This window comes from Pseudorasbora parva, chromosome 15 (assembly GCF_024679245.1).
Source record: "Pseudorasbora parva isolate DD20220531a chromosome 15, ASM2467924v1, whole genome shotgun sequence".
Taxonomy (NCBI): domain Eukaryota; kingdom Metazoa; phylum Chordata; class Actinopteri; order Cypriniformes; family Gobionidae; genus Pseudorasbora; species Pseudorasbora parva.
Window position 1 is genome coordinate 35847208 of NC_090186.1, and position 26361 is coordinate 35873568.

Genomic DNA, 26361 nt, shown 5'->3' on the forward strand with positions numbered 1-26361 from the left:
TTGCCGACAAAGTTATGACTAAGAAACCCGTAACAGTTACCGAACTGTGAAAGAGACTGGAAGAAGAGTGGACCAAGATCACACCGGAGCAGTGTGTGTATATAGTGATGTCCTGTGGCCGCAGATGTGCTGGGCTCATTCAAGCAAGGGCCTCTATACCTCCTAATAATTTTTGACTGCTGTAAGCATCAAATTTTAGTTGTAATGTTGTTGTTTTTTCGTGCTGCATTGGTTATTGTTCCCTAATTTTGATCACAGTGTTTTTGACAAAATAAAGGTTTTTGTTGAAGTACCTTGGTATTTGGTAAAACATGCTAGCAGAACAGTATACCCACAGCTAATCTTCCTTCAGATTTCAACCAATGAATACCACATGTTTTGGGTTTTTGCAACTTTTTTGCTAGTTGTAATAAATAAGAGTGGTTTGTGGATCTCTGACACTGTCATCTGGTGGGCGCTGAGGCTTTTTGTAGCTGATAATGGGTACAGCCCAGCCAACATTTGTATGTGGGGCCCATGTGGGTTTGAAATGGGCTGAAAAATGGGCTCTGTATAGGATTGTCCACGGGTTCCATAATGGCCCCATGTCAACTGCCCACATAGATTTTATGTTGGATTGCACTCGCCTCCAGGTGGGACCCAAGTGGTCAACATGCACAAGACCCATCTTGGTCCCAGCTTTAGGGACCCCTCTGAAATGATCCATCAGATCCATCCCACCAAAGAAGTTCACAAAGATGATGCCCAGTCTGGCAGGCATGAGACTGCAAAAACATGAACAGGAGTTGATTAACAGTTCAATTAGAGCTTGAAAATGAAATTGAGACATTTATTACATTGAATACAGTTATATTCTGTTAATTTTACATTACTTTATTTGTTTTTAATTATTAAAATGTTGACGACATTCAGGCATAAAGAAAATTTACTAATTTTATATCTTCAATATCAAGTATTTAGAGGCCTTAAATACCTCTTAAGCATCAACAAATATAGAGTTAAAGGTATACACAAGTACATCTTCTGGCATCCACAATCTGTTTTGCTGCGTGTCTTTAATCCAAGAAAAGACAGTCTCCTTAACAAAATATTGACGTTACCACATCACCAGAGCACAAACTTCTACTAATGTTTCATATGGAAACTGTACTTTGTTTGACATTCCCCAAACATTTTGGTATTTATTAGATATATCTAATAAATAGGGACACACTATTGTTGTTTTGATTCCTTCCTTTTTAAGGGCAAGCAACTCCTGCAATAGATTCTGCAAAGCTTACTGCTGCAGACTTGCTTGCACAAGTCTGTGGACAAAACGTGTTGGAAAATAACGTTGTTTTTTAAATCAAATCTTTATTTAACACTAAACTTCAGACATTGCACATTCATGATTTAGTGTCACACAATGATGTACAACGTCTCTAAAATCCCTCTATAAATGTACCTGCAAGGCCATTCATTGCAAACAACCCTCCATGGCATGCCGCGCAGACCAGGTGCCAATGGTTCTCTTGCAACATAGCTGGGAGAAACACCTTGTAAGTCTGTGAATTCAAATATTTGTGATAACCGTAAGTTTGCTGTTCCCATATAAAGAATGTAAACCATGTAGAAAACACTGAATTATTTTTCTTGAAGTGAGCAACAACATTGACCCTTAGTGCTCTATCCACCCAGGGGCTTCAACAAAAGTGTATTTTCCTGTTACCATGCCTGTGTTGTTCACCAAGACTGACACATCTCCAACTTCCCTATTAACCTGTTGAAATTTTTTAACTATTCATAAAACTACACCTTCATATTTAGCCCTCATGTTAAAATATATTAAAAAAACATAATAAATGTTTTGTTTTTTAAAGGTATAAAGTATAAATAATCTTCTTAATCTCTCTCTCTCTCTCTCTCTCTCTCTCTCTCTCTCTCTCTCTCTCTCTCTCTCTATATATATATATATATATATATATATACACACACACACACACACACACACACACACACACACACACACACACACACACACACACACACACACACATGTCGTGTTTCCATGTTTTATGGGGACTTTCCATAGGCATAATGGATTTCATACTGTACAAACTGTACATCCTATCCCCTTACACTGCCCCTGCCCCTAAACCTACCCATCACAGGAGACATTCTGCATTTTTACTTTCTCAAAAAAACTCCTTCTGTGTGATTTATAAGATGTTTTCCTCATGGGGACCTAAAAATGTCCCCACAAGGACAAGGATTTCGGATATTGCCATCTTTGTGGGGACATTTTGTCCCCATAACGTAGGGATTACCAGGTCACACACACACACACACACACACACACACCAATCAGGCACAACATCATGACCTAATATTATGTTGGTTCCCCTTTTGCTGCCAAAACAGCCTTGACCAGTTGCGACATGGACTCCACTAGACCCCTGTGTGCTGTGGTATGTGGCAACAAGATGTTAGCAGCAGATCCTTTAAATCCTGTAAGTTAAGGTGGGGCCTACATAGATCGGACTTGTTTGTTCAGCACATCCCACAGATGCTCGGGATTGAGATCTGGCGAATTTGGAGGCCAAGTCTATACCTCAAACTATGCCCCTCAAGCCATTTGGATCAGCCTTTGCTCCTCACTAGCCATCATAATTTGGTCCTTGTCAAACACGCTCAAATCCTTTATGCTTGCACATTTTCCCTGCTTCTCTAACACATCAACTTTGATGACAAAATGTTCATTTGCTGCTTAGCAGATGTCGTGATGAAGAAATAATCAGTGTTATTCACTTCACCTGTCATAATGTTATGCCTGATCATTGAATATTGGCTTACATTGGTTATTATTTATATATAAATTATTAAATATTTACCAGTTCAGCAAGTTTGTAGACCTCACTTCTGCTGCAGTCACAGGTATAGGCATGCACTCGCACATCTAATACCTGCTTTAATTCTTTTGCTGTTTTGTCCAGTGCCTCTATGTTGATATCCCATACGACTAATGTTGCTCCATAGTGTCCAAGTTCTTTGGCAATCAGTTTTCCAATTCCATTTGCAGCTCCAGTCACTAATACAATTTCGAAAAGAGTCGAACAAATGCTTCAAAAAGTAAAAGACTGCTCCACAAATGAGCACAAAAATGTATTTTATGAACCAAAGATTGGGCAGTATCCCATCACCACTCTGAATAACGGTTATGCATGTCTGTTATCTAAATATATCTGCTTCTCTCACATAGCTGTTTTTTGTGGTTATTCTTCTGGAACATGCTTCATTAAGTTTAGATCTCAGGTACAGCTTGCTCTAGAGTTTTTTTTAAAAGTTAGACCCCCCAATCTCATCTCATCTCATATGTTGATTTCCAGTCACAATGGTGTTTTGACCTGTCACCTGGTACATTAGTTTAGTTAATTATAGATGTTGCAATTAGAGCATGTGGTACCAATTTGATATCATAATAATGTTCACACACACACACACACACACACACACACACACACACACACACACACACACACACACACACACACACGAGGCTGAATCTAGCTTCTTATTCGCAGCTTCTTATTGACGCTATCCGGTTCACCTTAAAAGACGCAACGCTTCCGCATCTTTGGTTTCTTATTCACGCTCATTTTAGGGACCGTGCGGTTTTTCTAAGGGATTAACCAGTTCAACTTTGAACGCACCCATAAAGACCCTAGAGATATAGCGCCTCCAAAAGGGCCAACAATGCAATAGCTATTCTTACTGTATTGTCATATGTCTAATTCATGGATCAATAACTTCAAAATGCTACAGTAAAAATGTCTGGAATTCTGCATGGTGACAGTCAGCCCCAGTGCAACTTTGAACGCACCCATAAAGGTAGCCGAGAAATAGCGCCTCCAAATGGGCCACGGGTGGTGTTGTTTGTCAAATTCGTTGGTCCATAAATTCATAAGGTTACAGTAAAAAATATTTGAATTTTTTTTATGAAGATATTCAATCACGATGGGTATAAAGCACCAGTGAACTTTTTTACTTCCCCAAATGGGTCCACAATGTGATGGCTCTTCTAACTGCATTGTCAGATTAGGTTCATAACATCAAAATGGTACAGTAACCATAATGCAATGGCTCTTTCAAGTCAATTTAATTAATCAATTAAATCAGAAAGTACAGACGTTGTAAGATTACAAATTATAGTATTAACATTTTACCATATATCCATTTAAGCAAATTTAGTTAGCATTTTAAAGCAATGATAACATGATTATATGTTGTATTTCATCCATATTTGATGTTCTGGAGAGCTTGCAGGGGTAGGTGTCATCTGGTGTTGGTTCATCTGAAGTCTTTGGAGGCTGCCTGGATCAAAGCTGGAGCTGGCATTAATCTCTAGTTACCTTACCTTTTATTGATTTATTAATGTATTCAAAGCATTCGAGTGCAATAATTGAAATGTGATTATTGTATGAACATTTATATTTTTACAGTCATTTTCACTGATATTTCTGTGTTAATTAGCTTTTAAAATTGTTTATTATTTTTTTTTCTGAAAATAGACACAATCGTATCAAGGCCCCTAAAAGTGAATAAGAGAAAAACCACATGCATGGTCCCTTAATTGAGCTGATGGCAAGTACAATAATTAAAGTATAGGCGTACTTTAATTATATTGTATGTGCTCTAATATGTTTACAGTCAATCTTCGCTAATATATTATTATTTTATTCTGATAATGGTGTGTGTGTGTGTAAGTGAATATAAAAAATAATAAAATAAAAAGTGTTATTCATCATGGCACTGTTTAAATAGTCATCTGACAGCTATTTTTGACAGGAAGGGGATGTAGCTCAGTGGTAGAGCGCATGCTTTGCATGTATGAGGCCCCGGGTTCAATCCCCGGCATCTCCACATTTTTATTTTATTTTAATTATATTAAACGTTAGTAAACGCTGCAGTCAAACAGTATTTAATTAAGATTTATTACAGTTTTGAAAAAGAACGTCTCTAAACGAGTCAAACAAGTCTCGTGTCATTTACGTATTTACGTCACACGTTCTTTCCTTAGCGACTGTAACCAGGGAGAAAGCTATGTTTACCAAAATGTCTTTAGCCTGATAACTATTACCAGAACATGGCTATATCAAGAAATGCGTCCTTATAACTCCAAGGAGTCCTTTATAAATGTAAAGCATGCAGCTAAAGTACCTGAAGACTCTTCTAACACCTCAGGTAAAACATTTAACGTTACCACGTTATTTAGCGACGCTAGCTAACTGACGTTAGCTCTCAGGACTCCGTTATCTATAGGCATAATAACACTTCTTAGCTTAGCAACACTGCTTATGTATCTTCTCTGATATTAAGTAAAGCATTCATTTGTGCAAAGAAACCGTAATAAAAAAATCCTATTCCGAATGTTAACCGAGTATTATTTAAATCTCAGTGAATCCAAGACTGCTTTGAAAATACTTAGTGTTGTGTCTGTTTTGTCTTCTCTTTAGGATGGAGCTGCTAAAGTCACATGTATGGCTTGGGCTCCAAACAATGCAAAGTTTGCAGTGTGCACTATTGATAGAGTGGTTATATTGTATGATGAGCAGGGAGAGAAAAGAGACCGGTTTACCACAAAGCCTGCAGACCCCAAAGTAAGTTATAAGCAAATTATTTAATTTAAATATTCAAAATGAATTTTGTATCCTGCCAGTGCTATACGTTTGTTAGTACGCTAGGAAAACGCATTCTTTGAGTCATGACTGTAATTTGTTGCAGTATGGAAAGAAAACCTATGTGGTCAAGTCCATGGCATTTTCCCCCGATTCAACCAAGATAGCAGTTGCTCAGACAGACAACATCATATTTGTTTACAAAATTGGAGAGGAGTGGTAAGTATCTGAGTATAATAGTCATAATTTATGCTTAATTTGCGCTTTTTTCAGATGCTAATCTACTGCCATTCATAAAGCATGTGCCTAGGCTTGGGATAAATGTATTTGTGTGCTTTTAAAACCATAGTTTTTGGGTAGATTTTAGAAATTTCCTAGCAAACAGGCTTTCACACATTGCTTTTGTCATTGTTTATTATTTGTGTTACTTTAAGTTGGATCTTGTAACAAATACAGTTGCAAACTGTTTACAGAATCTATGAAAATGTGAATAATTTTAAACTAAATAAGAGAGATTGTACAAAACGTGTTATGTTTTATTTAGTACTTTCCTGAACAAGTTATTATTATATATATATTGTATACATGTAGTCCACTAGATTAAAGCTACACTGTGTAACTTTTTTAGTTTATTCTTAGCTAAAAACACTTAGTTCTTTCAAAAATATATGTGCTCATTAATGTATACTTACTTGTTTCAAGTAATAAAGTATTCTCGTAAGTGTATAATATGCCATTGAAAACACATACGGGTGAGGGGTTCGAATGCTGGTCGCCATGTTGCCCCTCCATCTTGAAAGTACAGTAGCCAAAGAGGGACATACCCGTAAATTCTTGCTTCGCCTGTCGCGTTTTAACACTCGATGGCACTGTGTCGTATGTGAAGAGGGGGGTTGCCATGTTAATCTTGGACTAAATCGGCCACCGTAGGAGTTAAAACAAAATCAGAATTGAGAGGAACAGAAACTACTATTCGCTGGATGGTCATATACCTTTTCACCACTAGATGGGGGAAAATATCACACAGTGTAGCTTTAAATAAAAGTAGATTTTATTCAAAAGACCCATACTGTGTGTCATTACCTGGATGATCCACGGCTGTTTTTGTGTTTTTTGATGGTTGTTCCTGAGTCCCTTGTTTATCCTGAGCAGTTAAACTACCCAATGTTCTTCAGAAAAATCTTCCAGGTCCTGCAAACTGTTCAGCTTTCAATCATATTTTGCATATTTAAACCCTCTCCAGCAGTGACTGAATGATTTTGAGATCCATCTCAAATAAACAGAGGACAATAAACGGACTCAAACACAACTACTAAAACAGTTCAAACATTCACTGATGCCCCAGATGGAAACAATGTATCGAAGAGCCAGGGGGTGAAAACTTATTGAATTTGAAGATCAGGGTAAATTGTGCTTAATTTGTCAACATCTAAGTTTCTTCTGTTGCCTCCGAAGGTCAGCACAAATATATATATATATATATATTTTTTTACATGTACATCTTCATCCTGTTCATAAGTTTTCACCCCCTGCTCTTAATGCATCGTGCTTCCTTCTGGAGAATCAGTGAATGTTTGAACCTTTGTTAATAGTTGTGTTTGAGTCCCTCAGTTGTCCTCAGTGTGAAAAGATGGATCTCAAAATCATACAGTCACTGCTGGAGAGGGTTCAAATATGTAAAAACTGAAGACTTTTGCTGGACCTGGAGGATTTTTCTGAAGAACTTTGGGCAGTTTAACTGCTCAGGACAACCAAGAGTCTCATGAACAACCATCCCAAAACACAAAACAGCCAAGGATCATCCAGGGAACGAAACAGAATTAAGAATCAATGGTTCATAAAATTTTGAATGGGGGCATTTGAATAAATTCAGCTAAATTTTACAATTTACTATTTTATTCAGCTGTATGTGTATTTTTTATATATTATCTTCTTCAGGGCAGCACTACATTAAAAATAACATTTGTATAATCTGTTAAAATTATTCACTTTTCAAAGATTCAGCATGCGGTTCACATACTTTTTTCTTGCAAATGTATGCATATATGTTGATAATCATTTACAATATTGCTAGTCATATTTTCAATTATTTTTAACTTCTAATATAATATTTTCTGTCCCAGGGGAGATAAAAAGGTTATTTGCAACAAATTTATTCAAACAGTAAGTATTTTGATGATAAATCAAATACATAATTACTAGGCTGAAGTACAATATATTGTGGGCATTAACTTTGTTGTTGTTCTATAGAGTGCTGTAACATGTCTGGTTTGGCCGTCAGAGCATGCAATAATATTTGGACTTGCAGAGGGAAAGGTAAATGTGGCACTTTTTCTGTTATACACATTAACCTGAATTTCCTATTTTGGAAGGATTCATTTTGAGGATGTTTTATTTCAAATGCAGGTTCGACAAGCCAATACAAAAACAAGCAAGTCCTCCACAATCTACGGAACAGACTCTTATGTTGTATCACTAACTACAAAGTATGTGTACTTGTGTAAATCCTGACCTTATATTGCTTGCTTCTTTGTCCAAGTACCCTTTTCCGGTTTGTTTACAGCATTATTTTACTATTATTTGTACTGTATACTGTTATAGCATATATTAATATGCTATTATAGTATATATTAATATTTTGAATTAGGCTTCATATTTGAAGTTTTCATTTTAGTTTTCTTTTTTAATATTGCTATATAGCTTTTTTTTGTATTTCTGTTTTAATCATTTTAGTACTTCAACTTAGTACAACAACACTGTGTATCTCTCTTGGTCCATTCTCTCAGTGTCTCAGGGAAGGGAATCCTCTCGGGACATGCAGATGGAACGGTCGTTCGGTACTTCTTTGATGATGAAGGTTCTGGAGAATCTCAGGTAAAGAGCTGCTTTATATTATATTTAATTGTATTGATAACATAATATACAGATGTTAATTAAAATATTGTATCTGCAAGCAATTTAATGACTGATTTGTTTTGATTGTTGAAAGGGCAAACTGTTGACTCATGCGTGCCCACCATATGCCATGGCATGGGGCACCAACAGCATAATTGTGGCTGGATGCGATAAGAAGATCGTGGCCTATGGGAGGGAGGGCCACGTGCTTCAGACATTTGACTACAGCCGAGATCACGCCGAAAAGGAATTCACAGTGGCAGAATCTAGCCCAAGTGGCCAGTCCATAGTTGTAGGAAGCTATGACAGGTGAGACAACACATTAAAGGGTACATAACACACACAGTTTCTGCTAGTCAGATGTTAGTAGTACATATAGAGTAGTATTGCATCCTTTATACCTCCGAAGAGTCTTTAGTTTTATCATATTTATAAAATACGCTGATACGCTGTACTGTTTTTTTCTTCTGAAAACAGCCAAACTTGTGGAGGCGTGTAGTGGGCAGAGCTAAAGTGTCATGAGCACACACACCTATGACACACACACAATACATCATGGCATTATCTCGGGATAACTTTGAATTGGACATGTGATTCCCATGACAGGGGAAAAAAAACACACTCGCAGAGCTCCATTGCTGCTTTGGAAAAACAACTGCATTTAACTTTCCATAACGTTTCCTTTCCGTAGCGTTTCCTTAACACTGGGTTATTTGGGAAACAAGATTATCTTTCCCTCACAACCAAAAACACACTTCTTTATTGAAATGAAAATGATGACAATGCTGTCGAAGGCTTCCGAACGAAGCTGGTTGATGGGCATGCTCATGCTCTCCCTCTAGCTGATGAGCACGTACTCATCCAGGAGATATGGCCATACAAAAAATTGTGCCCTTTATGACATCATACAGGGCCATACTCGAAAATAACTTTCTAAAACTTGTTTAAATCCTGAAGAAGTGTATTTGCCACAGAATTTGTCATACGTCCAACTAATTTTTGAAATTTTGGCCATGTTCAGCATGAGAATCCAACTCTTTATCCGTGTAAATAAGTCAGAATGCATGAAATAGCATTAGACCCCCCCCCCCCCCCCAAAAAAAAGGAAAACAGAAACATTAAGCCAATGTCGCTGACATATCTTTTGTTTTGTATTTAGATTGCGAGTTTTCAATTGGAGTCCACGAAAAGGTACCTGGGATGAAGGTTCTCCCAAAGAAATTCCAAACCTGTACACCATCACAGCTCTATCCTGGAAGAAAGACGGCTCTCGGCTTTCTGTGGTCAGTCTGGGTGGCCAATTTCTTAAAGTTTTCAGAACCTCAATGTCTTTCAAAATATCTTTGTGCTGATTTACACCTGGCCACATTATGCATTTTTTTCTGATTGTGAAAAGACCATGTGGAAATGCTCCTAGAAACGCTTTCAAGACTTAAATTCAATCAGTATAATCACTTAAGGATGTGGTTTGAGATGCATCAGTCTGTTGAAGACATATATGTACATTTTATTCCTACATATCTGTTGTTTTCAATGATGTGAACTACATTGAATTTGCATATAGTGTGGGAATTGAAGATCGTATTTACAGGTGCATCTCAATAAATTAGAATTTCAGTAATTCAACTTAAAAGGTAAAACTAACATATTATATAGACTCATTGCATGCAAAGTAAGATATTTCAAGGCTATATTTGTTATAAATTTGATGATTTTGGCTTACAGCTCATTAAAAAAAAAATCAAAATCTTAGGACATTAGAATATTACATGAAATCAATAAATCAATATATAAATACAGAAATGTCGGCTCTCTGAAAAGTATAATCATGCATATGTACTCAGTACTTAGTTTGGGCCCCTTTTACATGAATTACTGCCTGCGGCGTGGCATGGATGCTGTCAGCCTGTGGCACTGCTTAGGTGTTATGGAAGACCAGGATGTTTCAATAGAGACCTTCAGCTCTTCTACATTGTTAGCTCTCATGTCTGTCATCTTTCTCTTGGCAATGCCCCATAGGTTCTCTATGGGTTTCAGGTCAGGTGAGTTTGCTGGCAAATCAAGCACAGTAATCCCATGATCATTGAACCAGGTTTTGCTACTTTTTGGTAATGTGAGCAAGTGCCAAGTCCTGCTGGAAAATGAAGTCATATCTCCATAAAGCTTGTTTGCTGAAGGACGCATGAAGTGCTCTAAAGTGTCATGGTAGACGGGTGCATTGAATCGGGACTTGATAAAGCACAGTGGACTAACACCAGCCGATGACATGGCTCCCCAAACCAACACAGACTATGGAAACTTCACACTGGACTTCAAGCATGTTGGATTGTGTGCCTCTCCATTCTTCATTCAGACTCTGGGACCTTGGTTTCCAAATGGGATGGTTTCCAAAATTTGCTCTCATCAGAAGAGAGGACTGGACTGGACCACTGAGCAACAGGCCAGTTCTTTCTTTCTTCAGCCCAGGAAAGACGCTTCTGACGACATTTGAAGCCGTGTCCAGGATCTGTCTGTGTGTGGTGGCTGTTGATCCAGTAACTCCAGCCTTATTCCACTCCTTGTGAAGCTCCCCCACACATTTGAATGGCCTTTTTCTGACAATCTTCTCCAGGCTGCGGTCATCCCTGCTGCCTTTTTTTGACACATTTTTCCCTTCTACTTAACTTTCTATTAAAGTGCTTTGATACAGCACTTTGAGAACATCCTCCACTTTCTTTTGCAATTTTATTACCTTTTGTGGCTTTCCCTCCTTGTGGAGGATGCCAATAATGGTTTTCTGCACAACTGTCAGGTCCGCAGTCTTCCCCATGATTGTGAATTCCACTGAACCAGACTGAGAGACCATTTAAAGGCTCAGGAACCCTTTGCAGATGTTTTGGATTAATTAGCTGATTAGAGTGTGACACTACAATCCTGAACCATTTCACAATATTCAAATTTTCTGAGATTTTTAATTTGGGGTTTTCAAGCTATAAGCCACAATCATCAAAATTATAACAAATAAAGGTTTGAAATATCCCACTATGCATGCATGTCTTAGTTTCACCTTGTAAGTTGAATTACTGAAATAAAAACTTTTCCACGACTTTCTAATTTATTGAGATGCACCTGTATATTCATTTGTGGAGGCAAATTTACAAGTGTAAACGAAATGGTTTTAACAAATCGGATGGCTATATTAAAAACTTTAGGGCACTAATCCTGAAAATACCCTAAATCAGTTCTGCAGTAATTAATTGTCCATCTGTAAATTGCAGGGCACACTGTGTGGAGGTGTCGAGATGTTTGACTGCTGTCTCCGCAGGAGTATTTACAAGAACAAATTTGAGATGATATACGTCGGACTAAGTCAGGTGAGCATTACTTTTAGATATTTAAAGTGCACAGTTTCCGTTCATTTCAGTAGTGACTGTTTTTTTAAAAAAAATCTTGTTTATATCAGACAAACAAAAGAACTTTGTTTCTTTAACCCTCCAAGGTGATTGTGAAGAATTTGTCCACCGGCACACGAGTGGTGCTGAAGTCTCAATATGGTTATGAGATAGATGAAGTGAAAGTCATGGGGAAGGATCGATATCTTGTGGCTCACACCTCTGACACACTGCTGCTGGGAGACCTGGTTTCCAACAAACTAAGTGAGGTAGGATGCCAGGTTTGGACTTGTTTGATTATTTACAACTGCATTTTTTTATTATGCATTTTTGTCGGAATGAAAATGCATCTAGTTAGATTACTGTCTGTATTAATAAATTTTTTGGACAATTGTGTTTGATATTTTAGCAGAGTCAAGGGCTTCATCGGGTGGACAAAAGTTTAAAATGTCTAATTAAAAGTTCAAGGGCTTTACTGTGTTAATCCATGTTTAATTGAGTTTCCAAAGGGCTCTTATGGGAGTCGGAAGAAAGTTCAGTGTGACAAACAGGATAATGGTAAAGGGCCTTGGCTGTGGAGTCTGTCTGCTTCTCTCTGTGTAATGTAGTGGAAAGCAAAAGTTGATGACAACAATGATGTACTTCATTAAACAACATCACTCTCCCATTACAGGTGGCTTGGCAGGGCTCTGGGGGAAATGAAAAGTTTTTCTTTGAAAATGAAACGGTACAGTTTTTAAAATTGTATTATTGTGTGTTTAAAGATGCTTCAGTTGTTTAAGAGCATGGTACAAAGGAAAACGACATGCAACTCTAGTGGATATAATTAAAGTCATTGCTGGCTAATTGTACATTGCTATATTTCCTTGTTAGGTGTGCATGATTTTCAATGCTGGAGAGCTGGCACTGGTGGAATACGGAAGCAATGAAATACTAGGATCTGTTCGAACAGAATTTATGAACCCACACCTCATCAGGTATGCCATTATTACACTTTGGAAAGAAAAAGCTTTTTTTAAAGGCAAAGTAAATTCAAATTTTTAAATTTTTACTTTTTGGCTACATTTGTTTTTAGAATCCTTCATCAAAAAATATTAAAACCTTCTTTGCCTCTGTAATGACATTTCCTATTAAAAGATACATTATGTCATATTATACACTGATCAAGCATAACATTATAACTACTGACGGGTGAAGTGATTATCTCTTCATCACAGCATCTGTTAGTGGGTGGGATATATTTGGCAGCAAGTGAACATTTTGTCTTCAAAGTTGCTGTCTTAGAAGCAGGAAAAATGGGCAAGCGTAAGGAATTGAGCGAGTTTGACAAGGGCCAAATTGTGATGGCTAGAGGACTAGTTCTGATAGAAAGCTGTCAGAATACACAATGCATCGCAGTTTATTGCGTATGGGACTGTATAGCCGCAGACAAGTCAGGGTGCCCATGCTGACCCCTGTCCACTGTAGAAAGCACCAACAGTGGGCATGTCAGCATCATAACTGGACCACGAAGCAATGGAAGAAGGTGACCACATTTTCTTTTGCGTGTACGTCACTTACCTGGGGAACACATGATGGCACCAGGATTTACTATGGGAAGAAGGCAAGCCGGTGGAGGCAGTGTGATGCTTTGGGCAATGTTCTGCTGGGAAACCTTTGGGTCCTGCCGTCCATGTGGATGTTACTTTGACACGTACCACCTACCTAAGCATTGTTGCAGACCACGTACACACTTTCATGGAAACAGTATTCCCTGGTGGCTGTGGCCTCTTTCAGCAGAATAATACGCCCTACATGCCACAAAGCAAAGGTGGTTCAGGAATTGTTTGAGGAGTACATCTGCTGCTAACATCTTGGTGTCAGATACCACAGCACACCTTCAGGGTGCACAGCCATGACTCAACGGGTCAGGGCTGTTATGGCAGCAAAAGGGGACCAACACAATATTAGGACGGGTTTCATCATGTTACGCCTGATTAATGTATATGGATTCAAGCCCCACCCTATGTCATTTCCTGTTGGACCATTTAATGTTAAAACAATTTTATTGCAAACAACACTTTTGAACAGAAGTCATGTATAAAACTGACCACTAGATGGAGTGGTTTACCTTAGATTTCCCAGTTGTCCTTCTACTGTCATTCTGCTCTGAAAGCCGCTGTTGATGCTTACAGCTGGCTCTTAGTGAGCAGACCTAGTCATCACAAATCAGCATTCATGTATAAAGCCTGTCAGTGCTGTCAGATTGCAGTACTTGGTTCCTCTTGATGGAGCACTGACAGGTCCCTCAGCACCCACAGGAAGTGTTCAATCCCTGGTTTGTGTGTTTGTGTTTGCAGCGTGCGTCTGAATGAGAGGAGGCAGAAGGGAGTGGAGGACAACAAAAAGTTGGCCTACCTGATTGACATCAAAACTATTGCTATTGGTAAGTTATTGCCCATTAATTCTGGCAGGGGTATGATCTCTTTATTATTTACTTAAATTAAATAATACATTTAGTAGTTGAAGGATAATAACCTATTATCATTGAGGAGAATATGGTTAAAATACTTTTGAGTGGTTTAAGACTTAGGTGACAGAAATGTATGCAACTCTATACATTTATTTATATAGTGCTTTTCAGGTGGTAGTTCAGGAGGACATCATTGTATTTAAGTTTTGACTAAACGATTGTTCCTCCTCTTATTGCTCCAGTCAGTTTATGTGATTTAAAGATTAATTTAGACATTTAGCCCATTGAGTGAATGCAAAAATGCACACAATTATTCAAATTAGACCCATTATTTGATTTAATCGATGTCTTCATCGATGGTATTGATTACATAATCGTCTGTTTCCACTCTAAATGGGACACTTTCTCCATATGACCCATTATTTGATTCTGCAGAGACGAGATTTAAAAGTTTATGGGACAGTAGGAAGGTGTGTTCGGTTCGGACGTTACCTTTCAATTAGACGGTTACCCTGCTGTGTCATCGTCACAGCCCTCTCCTTCACCGGCTACTGCCAGCCATCTGCCATGGCTCTGACCACTTCCTGTGCTAATTAAGTCCTGGCATGCTCCCTATGTCCTGCTTGCCTTGTTTCTTCTTCAGGTGGTGAAAATGAGAAACAACTTTCATCCAATTTATTTTCCTCTGACAGACAGCAGAGTGCTTTTCCCCCTCACTGATCCATGTGCTTAAAACCTGTTCAGAAAGTGCAAATTGGAAAGTGTTTTTCCTCTCTTTCTCCCCTCTCCGCCCCCCTCCATAAGTGATGCTTCCCATCAGAATGGTTATTTGTGAACAAAGAGCCAGAAATGCAGGGAAGCGTCACACAACGTGATTCATGAAAGACTCATTGATTTGTTTTTGTTAGGGCCTGGATGTTCGGGGTCTTTATGAAAGGCAATGCCTCCGTTTTTGCAGCATGTATTTGTGTGTGTGTGTGTGTGTGTGTGTGTGTGTGTGGTTACATTCATGGCAGTAAATGGATCTCCAAATTTGATAATTCTGATTATTACAGCGTTTGTTTTTGGCTGGAAAATACTCCATCCATTCTTTTAAAACATTGTCTAAAAGCATCGTACTTTTTAAAAGTTTTAATTATAATGCTTCATTTCTGACCTTGGATCAACAGAAAAGAATCTGTATCTGGTATTTGGTGCATTCATCTCCCATGATCCTTCTCTCTTTTTGTTTATTTCAGTGGACCTGGTAGGTGGGTATAATCTGGGCACTATAAGCCACGACTCCAAGATAGATTGGCTGGAGCTGAATGAAACGGGGCGTAAACTGCTTTTTAGGGACAAGAAACTCAGGGTAAGGGGGAAACCTTATTGTTTTAGCTGTAATATCGCTAATAAATCAGAATAATGTGTCATTTCTGTCTCTTTTTCCATGTTCAGCTCCACCTGTATGACATCGAGAGTAGTGTGAAGAGTACCATGCTGAGTTTCTGTCCGTATGTTCAGTGGGTACCAGGTAGTGATGTAGTTGTGGCACAGAACAGAGGAAACCTGTGTGTTTGGTACACCATCGACAGCCCTGAGAGAGTCACAATGTTTCCTCTCAAGGTGAGTTGAAGTCACAGCTCACTCAGAGTGAATAGTGATTTTATTTGCACATTCTATGTTGTGTCAACCAGATTAACTAAAAGAACTATTCAAATCGAGCAACGCTGCAAACAACTCACATCGTTGCTGTATGAGTAGGAATGAGTAGGAAAAAATTATAAAGTGGTATAATGATTTGCAGGTGAATAAGACATATTTTGCTCTGAAATTCTGTTGAATGAATTCGCATTAGCATTCCTCATTGTCTTAGTGTCTTTTTTGAGTCGTCTGTGTGTTTAATCATGTGACTTTGTGTTGGCGGCAGGGTGATATTGTAGACCTGGAGAGATCCAATGGCAAAACTGAAGTCATTGTGACTGAAGGGGTTAACTCTGTCTCCTACACTCTAGACGAGGGGCTGATTGAATTTGGCACAGCCATTGATGATTGTGACTATTACAGGTAAAAACAAAACACTACAGCCTCCTGCAATAAAACATGAACTAGACCTCAATTATTTAAGTATCCTTATTCATAGCTGGACTTGTATATGTGTGCGCGCAGAGCAACCGCATTCCTGGAGACCCTGGAGATGTCGGCAGAGACAGAGGCCATGTGGAAGACTTTGAGTAAACTCTCCCTGGAGGCACGACAGCTCCACATCGCTGAGAGGTTAGACAAGCAAGACAGATGCCCACCTCTATGACTCAGCTACTGTTGCAATGACTTCAGCATAGCTGTCCGAATCATATGTCTAACCTTGACAACTAGGAAACAGTGACAGACTTAAAAAAATGTATTGTAGTTTGTTTGAATTCCTTTACAGATCATCTCAGTGTTGTTTTACAAAAAATCAACTTACCATGAAATTTCAAATGGACAATTCTTATTTTTATAATGTAATATTGCAGTATTTATTATAAATGATTTATCCGTGCATATCGTTAAAGGGATGGTAAAAACACATTCTTTCTAAGGCTTGATTGTGTTTTAGGGGTGCACTGTAACGTGTTCATGCTTTGTTTTTGTTTTTAAAAAAGCATTATTTTTCATATATTTTACCTTTATTCTACACTGCTCTGTCCCTCTTTGTAAAAACGGTCTGATGTTTCCGGGTTCTATTAAGCCGGTCCCTCAAAAATATGTAATGGGCTCAGATTGGTAAGCTGGCCCAGTGTGTTGTGATTCGCTAACCGACTAATGCACATTTTTCGGAAACCCCTTACCTTTACCAGTAGTCTGTAAAGACTAAGCATCTATAGTGATCGCTACTGAATGTGAGCTTTTGTATTTTTAGAACGATTATAACCAAATATCTGTAGCAAGAACTGTTAACTCAAAAAAAACATTAAACATTGGCTTTATTATAGTAGCCAAATCAAACATAGAACCATGTTTAGCATGCCTGTAGATAAACAAGCATGTAGAAACAATACATAAAATGCTAATTCCAAGTTCACTGTTGAGATTTAAAAAAAGTTTGTAATGTTAGGTGTTTGTTGGATAAAGTATGAATGAGCATTTAACACTGCAGAGCCAAACAGTGTTGTCATTTGTTTACTTCCTTGCTACAACGTACAATTAACAATACGAACTATTACAGGAAAACCCATAGACAAAAAAATCATACTTACAGGTTGTGGCCCGTAAACTGCTTCTGTTTTTAAAGTTGGAACTGCTCCATCTTTCAGTACAAGCCGTTGTGCGAATCCTGCATTGAACTGGCAAAGATTGAGGAAGCTTTCCTCCGTAAAATGTGCAGCACAGAGAGCGACATTTGGGTAATAATTATGAGGGACCAAGTTAAAAATTTATTTTAACCATTGATCCCTAACTCCCTCGTACCTAGGAAGGCTGAATAAAGTGGACCCGCAATCCAGATTAAAATAACAGTGTTTCGTCAGCATTGCAGAAACAACACTCTAGCCTACTAACTATACCACAAAAACTCTTCTCCACAGCAATAAAAATGGCCTCATCCCCCTTATTTAATATTCTCGGAGGAAGGGTTTATGTAAATATTAGGGCTGGTGATGTCGCCAACCCTGGTGAAATGTCTGTAGTTCCTACCGGCCATTTGCTTTAGTCCTTAGAAATTGATCTATTTAAAAGCAAATATCTCCCTTTGCTTTAAACTTTGAGCGTTGTAACTTTGCAGATGTTGTTAATGCTCAAACAGCAACATTACACACTAGCTAAAGTTAGAAAAGTGAAATTGTGTTTTACCACCCCTTAAAATGCCTGTGCTCTTGTAAACTTTAAACAAAATAACTTTCCTGCCCTATTGTCTTCTCTGATGGCTTTTACTGGTGCGACGCTCTGTCACTCACAAGAGATCACAGCAATAGCAAATAACAATGATCCAACGATCCAATCAATTGACGATTTACAAAATAACCCTGCTTTCACCCTAAGACTATTGCAACTTCTGCTTCATGCTGACGTTTAGATTCCTCTGTAGCTTTTTAACTTTACAAAGTAGTCGTCCTTAGCTACAAGTAGGACACTTTCATGGCCCTATCACAGTCTGCTCAATGCAACTCCAGGTGTGACGTAAGTGTTTTTTGCTAGTTTCAGCATAACGCAGTTTTTTTTTTCATGTCCAGTGCCACATCTATTTGCCCATGATCCAAAAATGATCTGATTGCTGATCTAAAAAAGGTGTTTTCAGGCCACTGATCTATATAGAGAACTGGTTGATGTCATAAAAAGGGAAGCCACCACGCCGCCATATTAGTATTGCCTAGTAAGCTCATACCTTCTATTGAATCAATAGGAAATTATATGATTTTAATGAGAAACCTGTTTTTATATCTAAAGTCTCCCTGTAAATTCTTACAGCACAAACAACCTAAACATGGAAATGGTTATTTGTTTAAAGTTGGGAATTTCCCCTGCTTATTAAAGGTCCCATGGCATAAAATTTAAATTTTATGAGGTTTTACACGTGATCAGTGTAAACCGAGTCCTGGCTGTCTTTCTCTGACTTTGAGAAAATGAGAGCCCAGATGAGCCAATCTTGAATTCTCCTTTTATGACGTCATAACAGGAAAGGTTTCATCCCCTTCCTCTGCTTTGCCCGTCCAGAGAATTAGTAGAGAATGGATTCAGTTTATCAGTCGCAAATTCGACAGCACCGCCATAAACAGTGAGTAAACAGTGTTCATAAATGCCTGATCTGTGATCAGTGATTTCTGATGTGTAGCTAATCATTCAAGTTCACACAGACTTTCTTTCTAAATCATTTAATACTGTCAGTCACGCCACTGGCAGTCTTGATGCATCAGTGAATCAAGCCAGTGACTAATAATTCACATCATTTCTGTTAGTAGCATGAAACAAATCTGTCATTTAAATGATTAAACTACAGAGAGCGATCAAAGAACACTCTTTATAATGTTCGGATCTGTCAATCACACGTATATCTGCAGTGCACACTTGTCCAAACTGCCGTTAAGCTGCTCAACAGAAGCTCTTACTGTATTCATGTCAATGTCGTGTTTGTTGTTAGTTGTGGTGAAAGCATTTTGTTGCAAAGTTCACTCGTTTTTATTCAGAGCTCTCAGATACAAACAAAATAAACTTTCGCTCACAGCGCTCTGTCTCAACAACTTGGTACAATAACACCTTCTCAGCAATCTTTCCCCAGCTCTCCGTCTCTCTCTCTGGACTGGCAGTGCTGCAGCTGCTGCTTGCGCCTCACTAAACCATGCCCCCTCCGTCACATAATCTCATTTCAAATGCAAAGATGTCAGCCAATCCCAACAGTGGGTGTTTTCACTGAAGTCTCACAGCAGACACGCCCCTTGAAACAGAGCATTCAAGCCAGATGGCTAATATCAGTATAGTATATTTGTTTTTTTTCTAAATTATGACATTTTTTGATGTAAAACCATACTAACAATATAAGTACACTGCAGGAAACTGCAGGGTCCTAGAGCACACAGGGCCTGAGTTACACACTTTCAAAAATTAATTTATATAAAAAAAATCAAAAGCGCCTAATTTTTTAGGGGGTTATAACAGCTTACACAACATATACTTACATGTTTATCACTTTTAGCAGTGTTTTATGTAACTTTAAAGGGTTTCCTGTAAAATGACACCAACATTTTGAACCTAGACCACTGTATGTGTGTAAGGGAGGCTTTTCAATTTGGGTAGGCCAAATCCAGGCGGGAATGGCACCAGAGTAATTTAGTGTAAATACATTAGATACAAATGCCAAAGTGATGCATATCTCCAGAAAGTAGAGACTCTAAGCTTTCAAATGGTACCACATATGACATCATAGCTCCTCCACAGACATTTAAAATGGAAAGTATATACATGCGATGTCATTCCCGTCCCTGTACAGGGTCCTCGGATTTTAAGAGGTTAAAAGTTAAATTCATATTCATTATAGTAGTAAACGTCAGCTCGGCAGGCGGACGAGACACTTATAATCAGCAGAGAACAAACCATTTGATTATGATTTTAAACAATAATTAAATAATGTATTTGTTAACAAACCCATACAAGAATATTTTATCTGTTGTTTACCAACAACCACTTACCCGAAGACCGGGTAAACACTGGCAGATGTGTACAAATAAATATTAATTACAGCCCTTGTACAGGTAGTACAGAAATACTTTTCACATGATTAATACAATACTTTCTTTCCTAACAATTCTATTCATAGCACTGCTGCATTTTTACACCTTTCATTTTTATTTCTTATTTGCTCTTAATATGCAGCATTTAATTGGCACTACAGAAGAGCTAAATTAAATATAAACACATTGAATCAACAAAGTAGCAATATATTTTAAAGGGGTCATATCATAAATACATATAAATTAACTTGATAATTTGAAATGAAAGTATTTACTGCAGCCACACTGTACTTAAAATATCTTGCCAAATAAGTAATATATATATATATAATATATATATATATATATATATATATATATATATATATATATATATATATATATATATATATATATATATATATATATATATATATATATATATATATATATATATAAACAAACTTGTAAAAACTTGCTTTGAACTACCTTTAGCAAGTCCCCCACATCAACAACATGTCACAAGGTAATTCAGACAAAAAAGGCTGTTGAATTCCAAGGAATTCCAAGAGAAAAGGTGGTCATGTTTTTGGTGTAAATTATAAATGTTACAATGCACGCCAGAAGCAGTCGTTAAAAGAACCTTAAAGAAAACTGATATTCTGCACAGCTGCTCTGCGTGTTGCACTTTAAATGTTGAAATGTGTCTCAGATAATATTCTGCCTAAAGAAAAATGTGTAAAATCTTTTGCAAAAGGGCAAAAACTGTTCACCTGAGCTTGTGCAGAAGGATAAAAGCTTTAGATCTACGCACCAAAGGTCCTCTTAAAAAGGCTTCCAGTTGCTTTAGGAGGCAGTGAGCGTGTTTTCCTTTTACTGTATAAGCATTTTTAAAAGGGTTTGAATACGAAATTTAAATGAGAAGGGACTGGTTTGTTATGAATAGGCTTATCTGCATAAAGCATGCAGAGAAAAATTGCTCTGACCGTCAAGGAGAATGCTAATGAAGGAATTGCCTGAATATTCTTTCTGTTGCCGGTTTGCTTGATCTTACTTTTGGTCATCTGATCATGGACAATAAGTTCTGTCCAACCTAAATGCTTTGTCATCAGCATTGGTGGTCAAATGTGAAATTAAATGCCATGTGATGTTTGTATTTGTTTTTATTAGCTTTTTCACATCTGAGTTTTTTTCTGCAGGTGTTTTGCAGCCCTTGGAGATGTATCCAAAGCCCGATTCCTAAATGAGACTAACAAGATTGCAGACGCCATCTCAAAGGAAAATGTATGTATTGCATCAGACCGTGGCATCTCTAGTTATTATGTCTGTACCACTGACTGTAAAAAAAAATATGGACGTAGTGTCCGTGACATCCATAGGATTCCGATAAGCTTTTTTAAAGGGTAGAGACAAGCTGGCCGTTGCCATCTTGCCAGCGCGTCATCGCGTGTCACGCCGGGATAACAGAAAATGACTAACAGACAGCGGCTAAATGGCTATCCACCTGTCACTCAAAATAACCACGCCCTTAATTATGCAGAACTTTTAAGGCTTTATATAGTGTTATAAATGAGTTTAAAAAAAATTCACTCCCCTCACAGTAGTCATGAAAGGCAAAATTAGCTATACAGACCAAAACCACAGTTTGTACCAGGCTGTAAACATGTTTTTTTTTCTGCTGTAAAGTTGGTAGTTTTAAAGAGATACTTCACCGCTTTTTCATATTAGACTATGTTATTCCCTTAAAAAAGACGAGTTGATACATCCCTCTCTCGTCTCAGTGCGTTCTTAATCGCTCTGACGTGCGATCACAATCTGATAGCATTTAGCTTAGCCCACTAAGCCCAGTTCATTCACTATGGTACCAAACAGGGATCAAGTTAGAAGAGACCAAACACCTCCACGTTTTCCCTATTTAAATACAGTTACACAAATAGTTGGAGCCTATTGACAGAAATGAGAGAGGGAGGGGGCGATGTGAGGAGAGGAGGATTTTTCAGGTGTGACTTTTTACTACGGCAAGTTGAAGTACTCTCAGAAGTGCTATTCCGCCATACATTATAGTTCTCCTTTTTAATCCGCTTAGAAAAGCGCCACATTTAATTTTGTGTCACCATACTTGATCGTTCAACTATTGGTGTGACTGTATTTAAATTGGAAAACCGTGTAGTTGTTTGGTCTCTTCTAACTTGATCTCTGTTTGGTACCATAGTGAATGAACTGGGCTTAGTGGGCTAAGCTAAATGCTATCAGATCGTCACCGCGAGTCAGAGAGATTAAGAGCACGCACTGAGACGAGAGAGGGATGTATCAACTTATCTTAGTTAAGGAAATAACAGTTTAATATGAAAAAGTGGTGAAGTACCCCTTTAACATGGGGCTCGTTGAGTCTCTGCTCCCTTCTGGAGCCCTAGTGGCCAGTCGATAAATTGCAGTTTAAATTACTTCTGTATTGGCTTCAACAGAAACTGGGGGTGGGGGGGAAAATGTACATTTACAGTAGAATGTACATTTATGTTGTTGTGCTTGTACTTATGCATTTATGCACCATCACCTCCTGTAGGATAATGATGGTACAGACCACTACCAGGTGAAAGCGCGGCTGGCCATGCTGGATAAAAACTTTAAGCTTGCAGAGATGTATTATATGGAACAGGTAAGGAATAGTTTCGAAACATAATATCTGCAACTAGGAGTGTGACTTAATGCAATTACCACTTTCTATTAAAATAAGCACATTTTAGTGTAATTTTAAAATGGTCATATAAACAAACTGCTTATTACATTCATATATACATTTAAAATATTCAGTGGTTATGGCATAACATTATGACATGTATAACACTGATTATCTCTTCATCATGGAACCTGTAAGTGGGTGGGATATATTAGAAACAGCTGTGAACCTACAACAGGGTCGTGGGTGGACAAGGCTCATTGATGCACGTGGGGAGAGAAGGCGCTGTGTGGTCCAATCAAACAGATTAACTACTGTAGATCAAATTGCTTAAGAAGTTAACAGTGGTTCTGAAAGCTGTCAGAATACACAGAATAGTTTTTTGCGTATGGGGCTGCATAGCCGCAGACACAGAAATCCGATTCATGGAGGCCCCACATCACAACTTACAGGACTTAAAGGATCTGCTGCTAACATCTTGCTGTCAGATACCACAGCAGACCTTTAGGGGCTTAGTGGAGTCCATGCCTCGACGGGTCAGGGCTGTTTTGGCAGCAAAAGGGGGCTAATACAATATTAGAATGGTGGTCATAATGTTATGCCTGATTGGTGTATATAAAATATAAATAATTATAATAAATGAATGTTAAATGTAACAATAACATTGTAATGTTTTAAATAATTAAAAAAAAATATGTTAATTAAAAAACTTAATTATGAAATGCAACTTTTAAATTGCAGTTTTAAAAAGCATTTCTAAACTACTTTTCTTTATCTATTTGTAAATTGAGTTTAATGGCTTTGGACAGTTCATACGTGGGAGCAGCAGTTATTTCTTAATTGCTGAGTAATATTTCTGTAACCCTTCAGAATGCAGTGGATGAAGTGATGGAAATGTACCAGGAGCTCCACATGTGGGATGATTGTATTGCAGTGGCAGAGGCGAAGGTAATATCTGTTTATAACATCATTTTCAGAACATCTAGTCAACATTTTTTTTATTTATTTAGACTAAAACAGGGGTTCTCAACAGGTTTTGTCCAGATACACTGGGCATTAAAACTCAAGTGCTGATCCAACACAGAACCATCATTGTTTATTGTACAAAAGTAAACAAAATTTCATTAAAATCTAACATGGCAATTTATTAATATTGCCATGAACTGCACTTGGCCAAATATATACAAAATATCTGTATCTTAATAAGTCTGGATTCTTATTGAATCTCCTGAATCTTGTTTGTTTCATGCCATCAGCAGTCAATAATGAATTAATGTGGTTAGTTATGTGGTTAGTTGTATTTTTTAGTTGTTTTTGAGGATGAACTTGTCCATGTTTTCATGATATAGGAAGAGTTTTCTCATCTCTTATAAGATTTGATACGCCTTTGATACATTGCTGTCTTGACTATGCACAATTATGAGCTTTACTAATATTTAATGCATTTATACCATAAAGGGCCACCCAGAGTTGGACAATTTGAGACGCAGTTACTATTCTTACTTAATGGAGACCAATCAAAATGAAAAGGCCGGCGAGGTGAAGGAGAACGAAGGAGACTTCACTGGTGCTGTTAACCTCTACCTGAAAGCGGGACTTCCTGCCAAAGCTGCTTGGCTGGCCATGAGCAGAGATGAGCTCTTATCAAGCCAAGACATCATCAGCCGCATTACTACTGCGCTTATCAAAGGAGAGTTCTATGAGAGGGTGAGTTTTACCTGCGACGGTATGTGGCTTGACAAGATGGCTACTGTTAAGATCCTTGCATTCATCATTTTCATATGAGTAGCATAACCACCCGCCCAAATGACTGACATTTTAGTTTTACAAAAGGAATTTTAAATTATCGAATTATTATTGAACTCAACAGGCAGGTGACCTGTTTGAAAGGACAAGAAATAATCAGAGAGCCCTGGAGTGCTACCGCAAGGGAAATGCTTTTAAGAAAGGTGAGCATAGCTGGTAATAACATATCAGAAAAGGGTGATACATTACAATTGAAACAATAAGTCAGTGGTTGTAATGCTTAGCATCAGAGCTATAGACTCATTGCTTCCATTGACCTCTGCTGTTTGCATTGTGCTTCCACAGCGGTAGATTTGGCTCGCATTGCCTTCCCTGCAGAAGTTGTAAAGCTGGAGGAAGTGTGGGGTGACTACCTAGTGCAACAGAAACAATTGGATGCTGCTATCAACCATTACATAGAAGCTGGGTGAGTCTCTAGAGTAACAAACCTCTATTGATCAGGGCTATTATATTTTGAAAATGTAATTGTAATTTACATTTTCAAAATACATTGTAAAATGTAATTTCATTTTACTGGTGCTAATGAAATTAAGTTCAAGGGTCCTATTTTTATGATCTAAGCACATGTTTTTAAGCGCATGGCGCAGATGCACTTAGGGCGTGTCCAAATCCACTTTTGCTAGTTTAACGAAGGGAAAATTGCACCAGGGGCATAGTCTGAAAGGGTTGTACCTAGTCTCTTAATTAGTCATGGGTGTGTTTTGGGCATAATGTGCAATAAACCAATCAGTCATCTCCCTTTAAAAGCCATGTGCGCTTGCACCATGGCGGATTGTTATTTACATGACGAAATATAGACACCCTCAACTTGAAGAGTCAGTTTAAATACATGCGTGTATTGCCATGTTTGGTTAAATAATTAGCCAAATGTATTCGTCATGCAATGACTATCCATTATGACAAGTAGGCATTTTTATCTTTATGTACTTAATAATAATTTTTACATTGTAGTCCTTTTATTTTTAATATTTAGCATATTTATGTGCTGCTGCGCCTCCTTTTGTGTGTAACAAGCAGAGTGTACGCGTGTTGTGTACCCGCATATAGGCGGATATTAGTAATGTGCCCTTTAAAGGAACACACTGACTTTTTGGGACTTTAAATAACAAAAAAAAAAAAATACTTTGGATTTTTGTTTTTGCAGTATTTATTTATTTTTGTTGTTTAAAGGAACATGTCAACTTTTTGGAACTTAAGCTTATTCATCATATCCCCTAGAGTTAGATAAGTCCATAGTTCATACATTTGATGTTCATGCATTTTTATCTCGGTGCGTGCCCAAACTCTGTCTGACACACCCACCGCTAGCCTAGCTTAGCACAAAGACCGGCTCTAGATAGCCTAC

At 37.9% G+C, this 26361-nt stretch overlaps 2 protein-coding genes and 1 non-coding gene across 3 annotated transcripts in view; 2 read left to right on the forward strand and 1 right to left on the reverse strand.

The window, feature by feature from the left end:
• Positions 1-400: 400 nt before the first annotated feature.
• si:dkey-221h15.4 (uncharacterized protein LOC563950 homolog) lies at positions 401-3399 on the reverse strand. Its single transcript, XM_067416981.1, is given in 13 exon segments — positions 401-764; positions 974-1025; positions 1028-1053; positions 1127-1179; positions 1181-1256; positions 1258-1302; positions 1441-1544; positions 1620-1675; positions 1678-1759; positions 2871-3082; positions 3085-3108; positions 3111-3204; positions 3391-3399. Coding segments are annotated over 13 exon segments (1197 nt in total).
• A 1428-nt stretch (positions 3400-4827) lies between these two features.
• trnaa-ugc (transfer RNA alanine (anticodon UGC)) lies at positions 4828-4899 on the forward strand. The gene has a single exon. It is a non-coding gene; the product is annotated as a tRNA-Ala (tRNA).
• A 132-nt stretch (positions 4900-5031) lies between these two features.
• The window catches only part of ift172 (intraflagellar transport 172), a 36871-nt gene continuing 15541 nt past the window's right edge, over positions 5032-26361 (forward strand). The window contains exons 1-24 of the mRNA XM_067417920.1: positions 5032-5220; positions 5493-5636; positions 5761-5873; positions 7778-7817; positions 7905-7970; positions 8061-8140; positions 8441-8528; positions 8644-8858; positions 9709-9832; positions 11807-11902; positions 12028-12189; positions 12594-12647; positions 12794-12897; positions 14260-14345; positions 15611-15723; positions 15810-15977; positions 16282-16418; positions 16521-16628; positions 21733-21817; positions 23097-23189; positions 24081-24158; positions 24669-24917; positions 25081-25159; positions 25302-25422. Of these exons, the coding sequence (XP_067274021.1) occupies positions 5182-5220; positions 5493-5636; positions 5761-5873; positions 7778-7817; positions 7905-7970; positions 8061-8140; positions 8441-8528; positions 8644-8858; positions 9709-9832; positions 11807-11902; positions 12028-12189; positions 12594-12647; positions 12794-12897; positions 14260-14345; positions 15611-15723; positions 15810-15977; positions 16282-16418; positions 16521-16628; positions 21733-21817; positions 23097-23189; positions 24081-24158; positions 24669-24917; positions 25081-25159; positions 25302-25422 (2642 nt within the window). The 5' untranslated portion in view covers positions 5032-5181. The remainder of the gene's footprint in view (positions 5221-5492; positions 5637-5760; positions 5874-7777; positions 7818-7904; positions 7971-8060; positions 8141-8440; positions 8529-8643; positions 8859-9708; positions 9833-11806; positions 11903-12027; positions 12190-12593; positions 12648-12793; positions 12898-14259; positions 14346-15610; positions 15724-15809; positions 15978-16281; positions 16419-16520; positions 16629-21732; positions 21818-23096; positions 23190-24080; positions 24159-24668; positions 24918-25080; positions 25160-25301; positions 25423-26361) is intronic.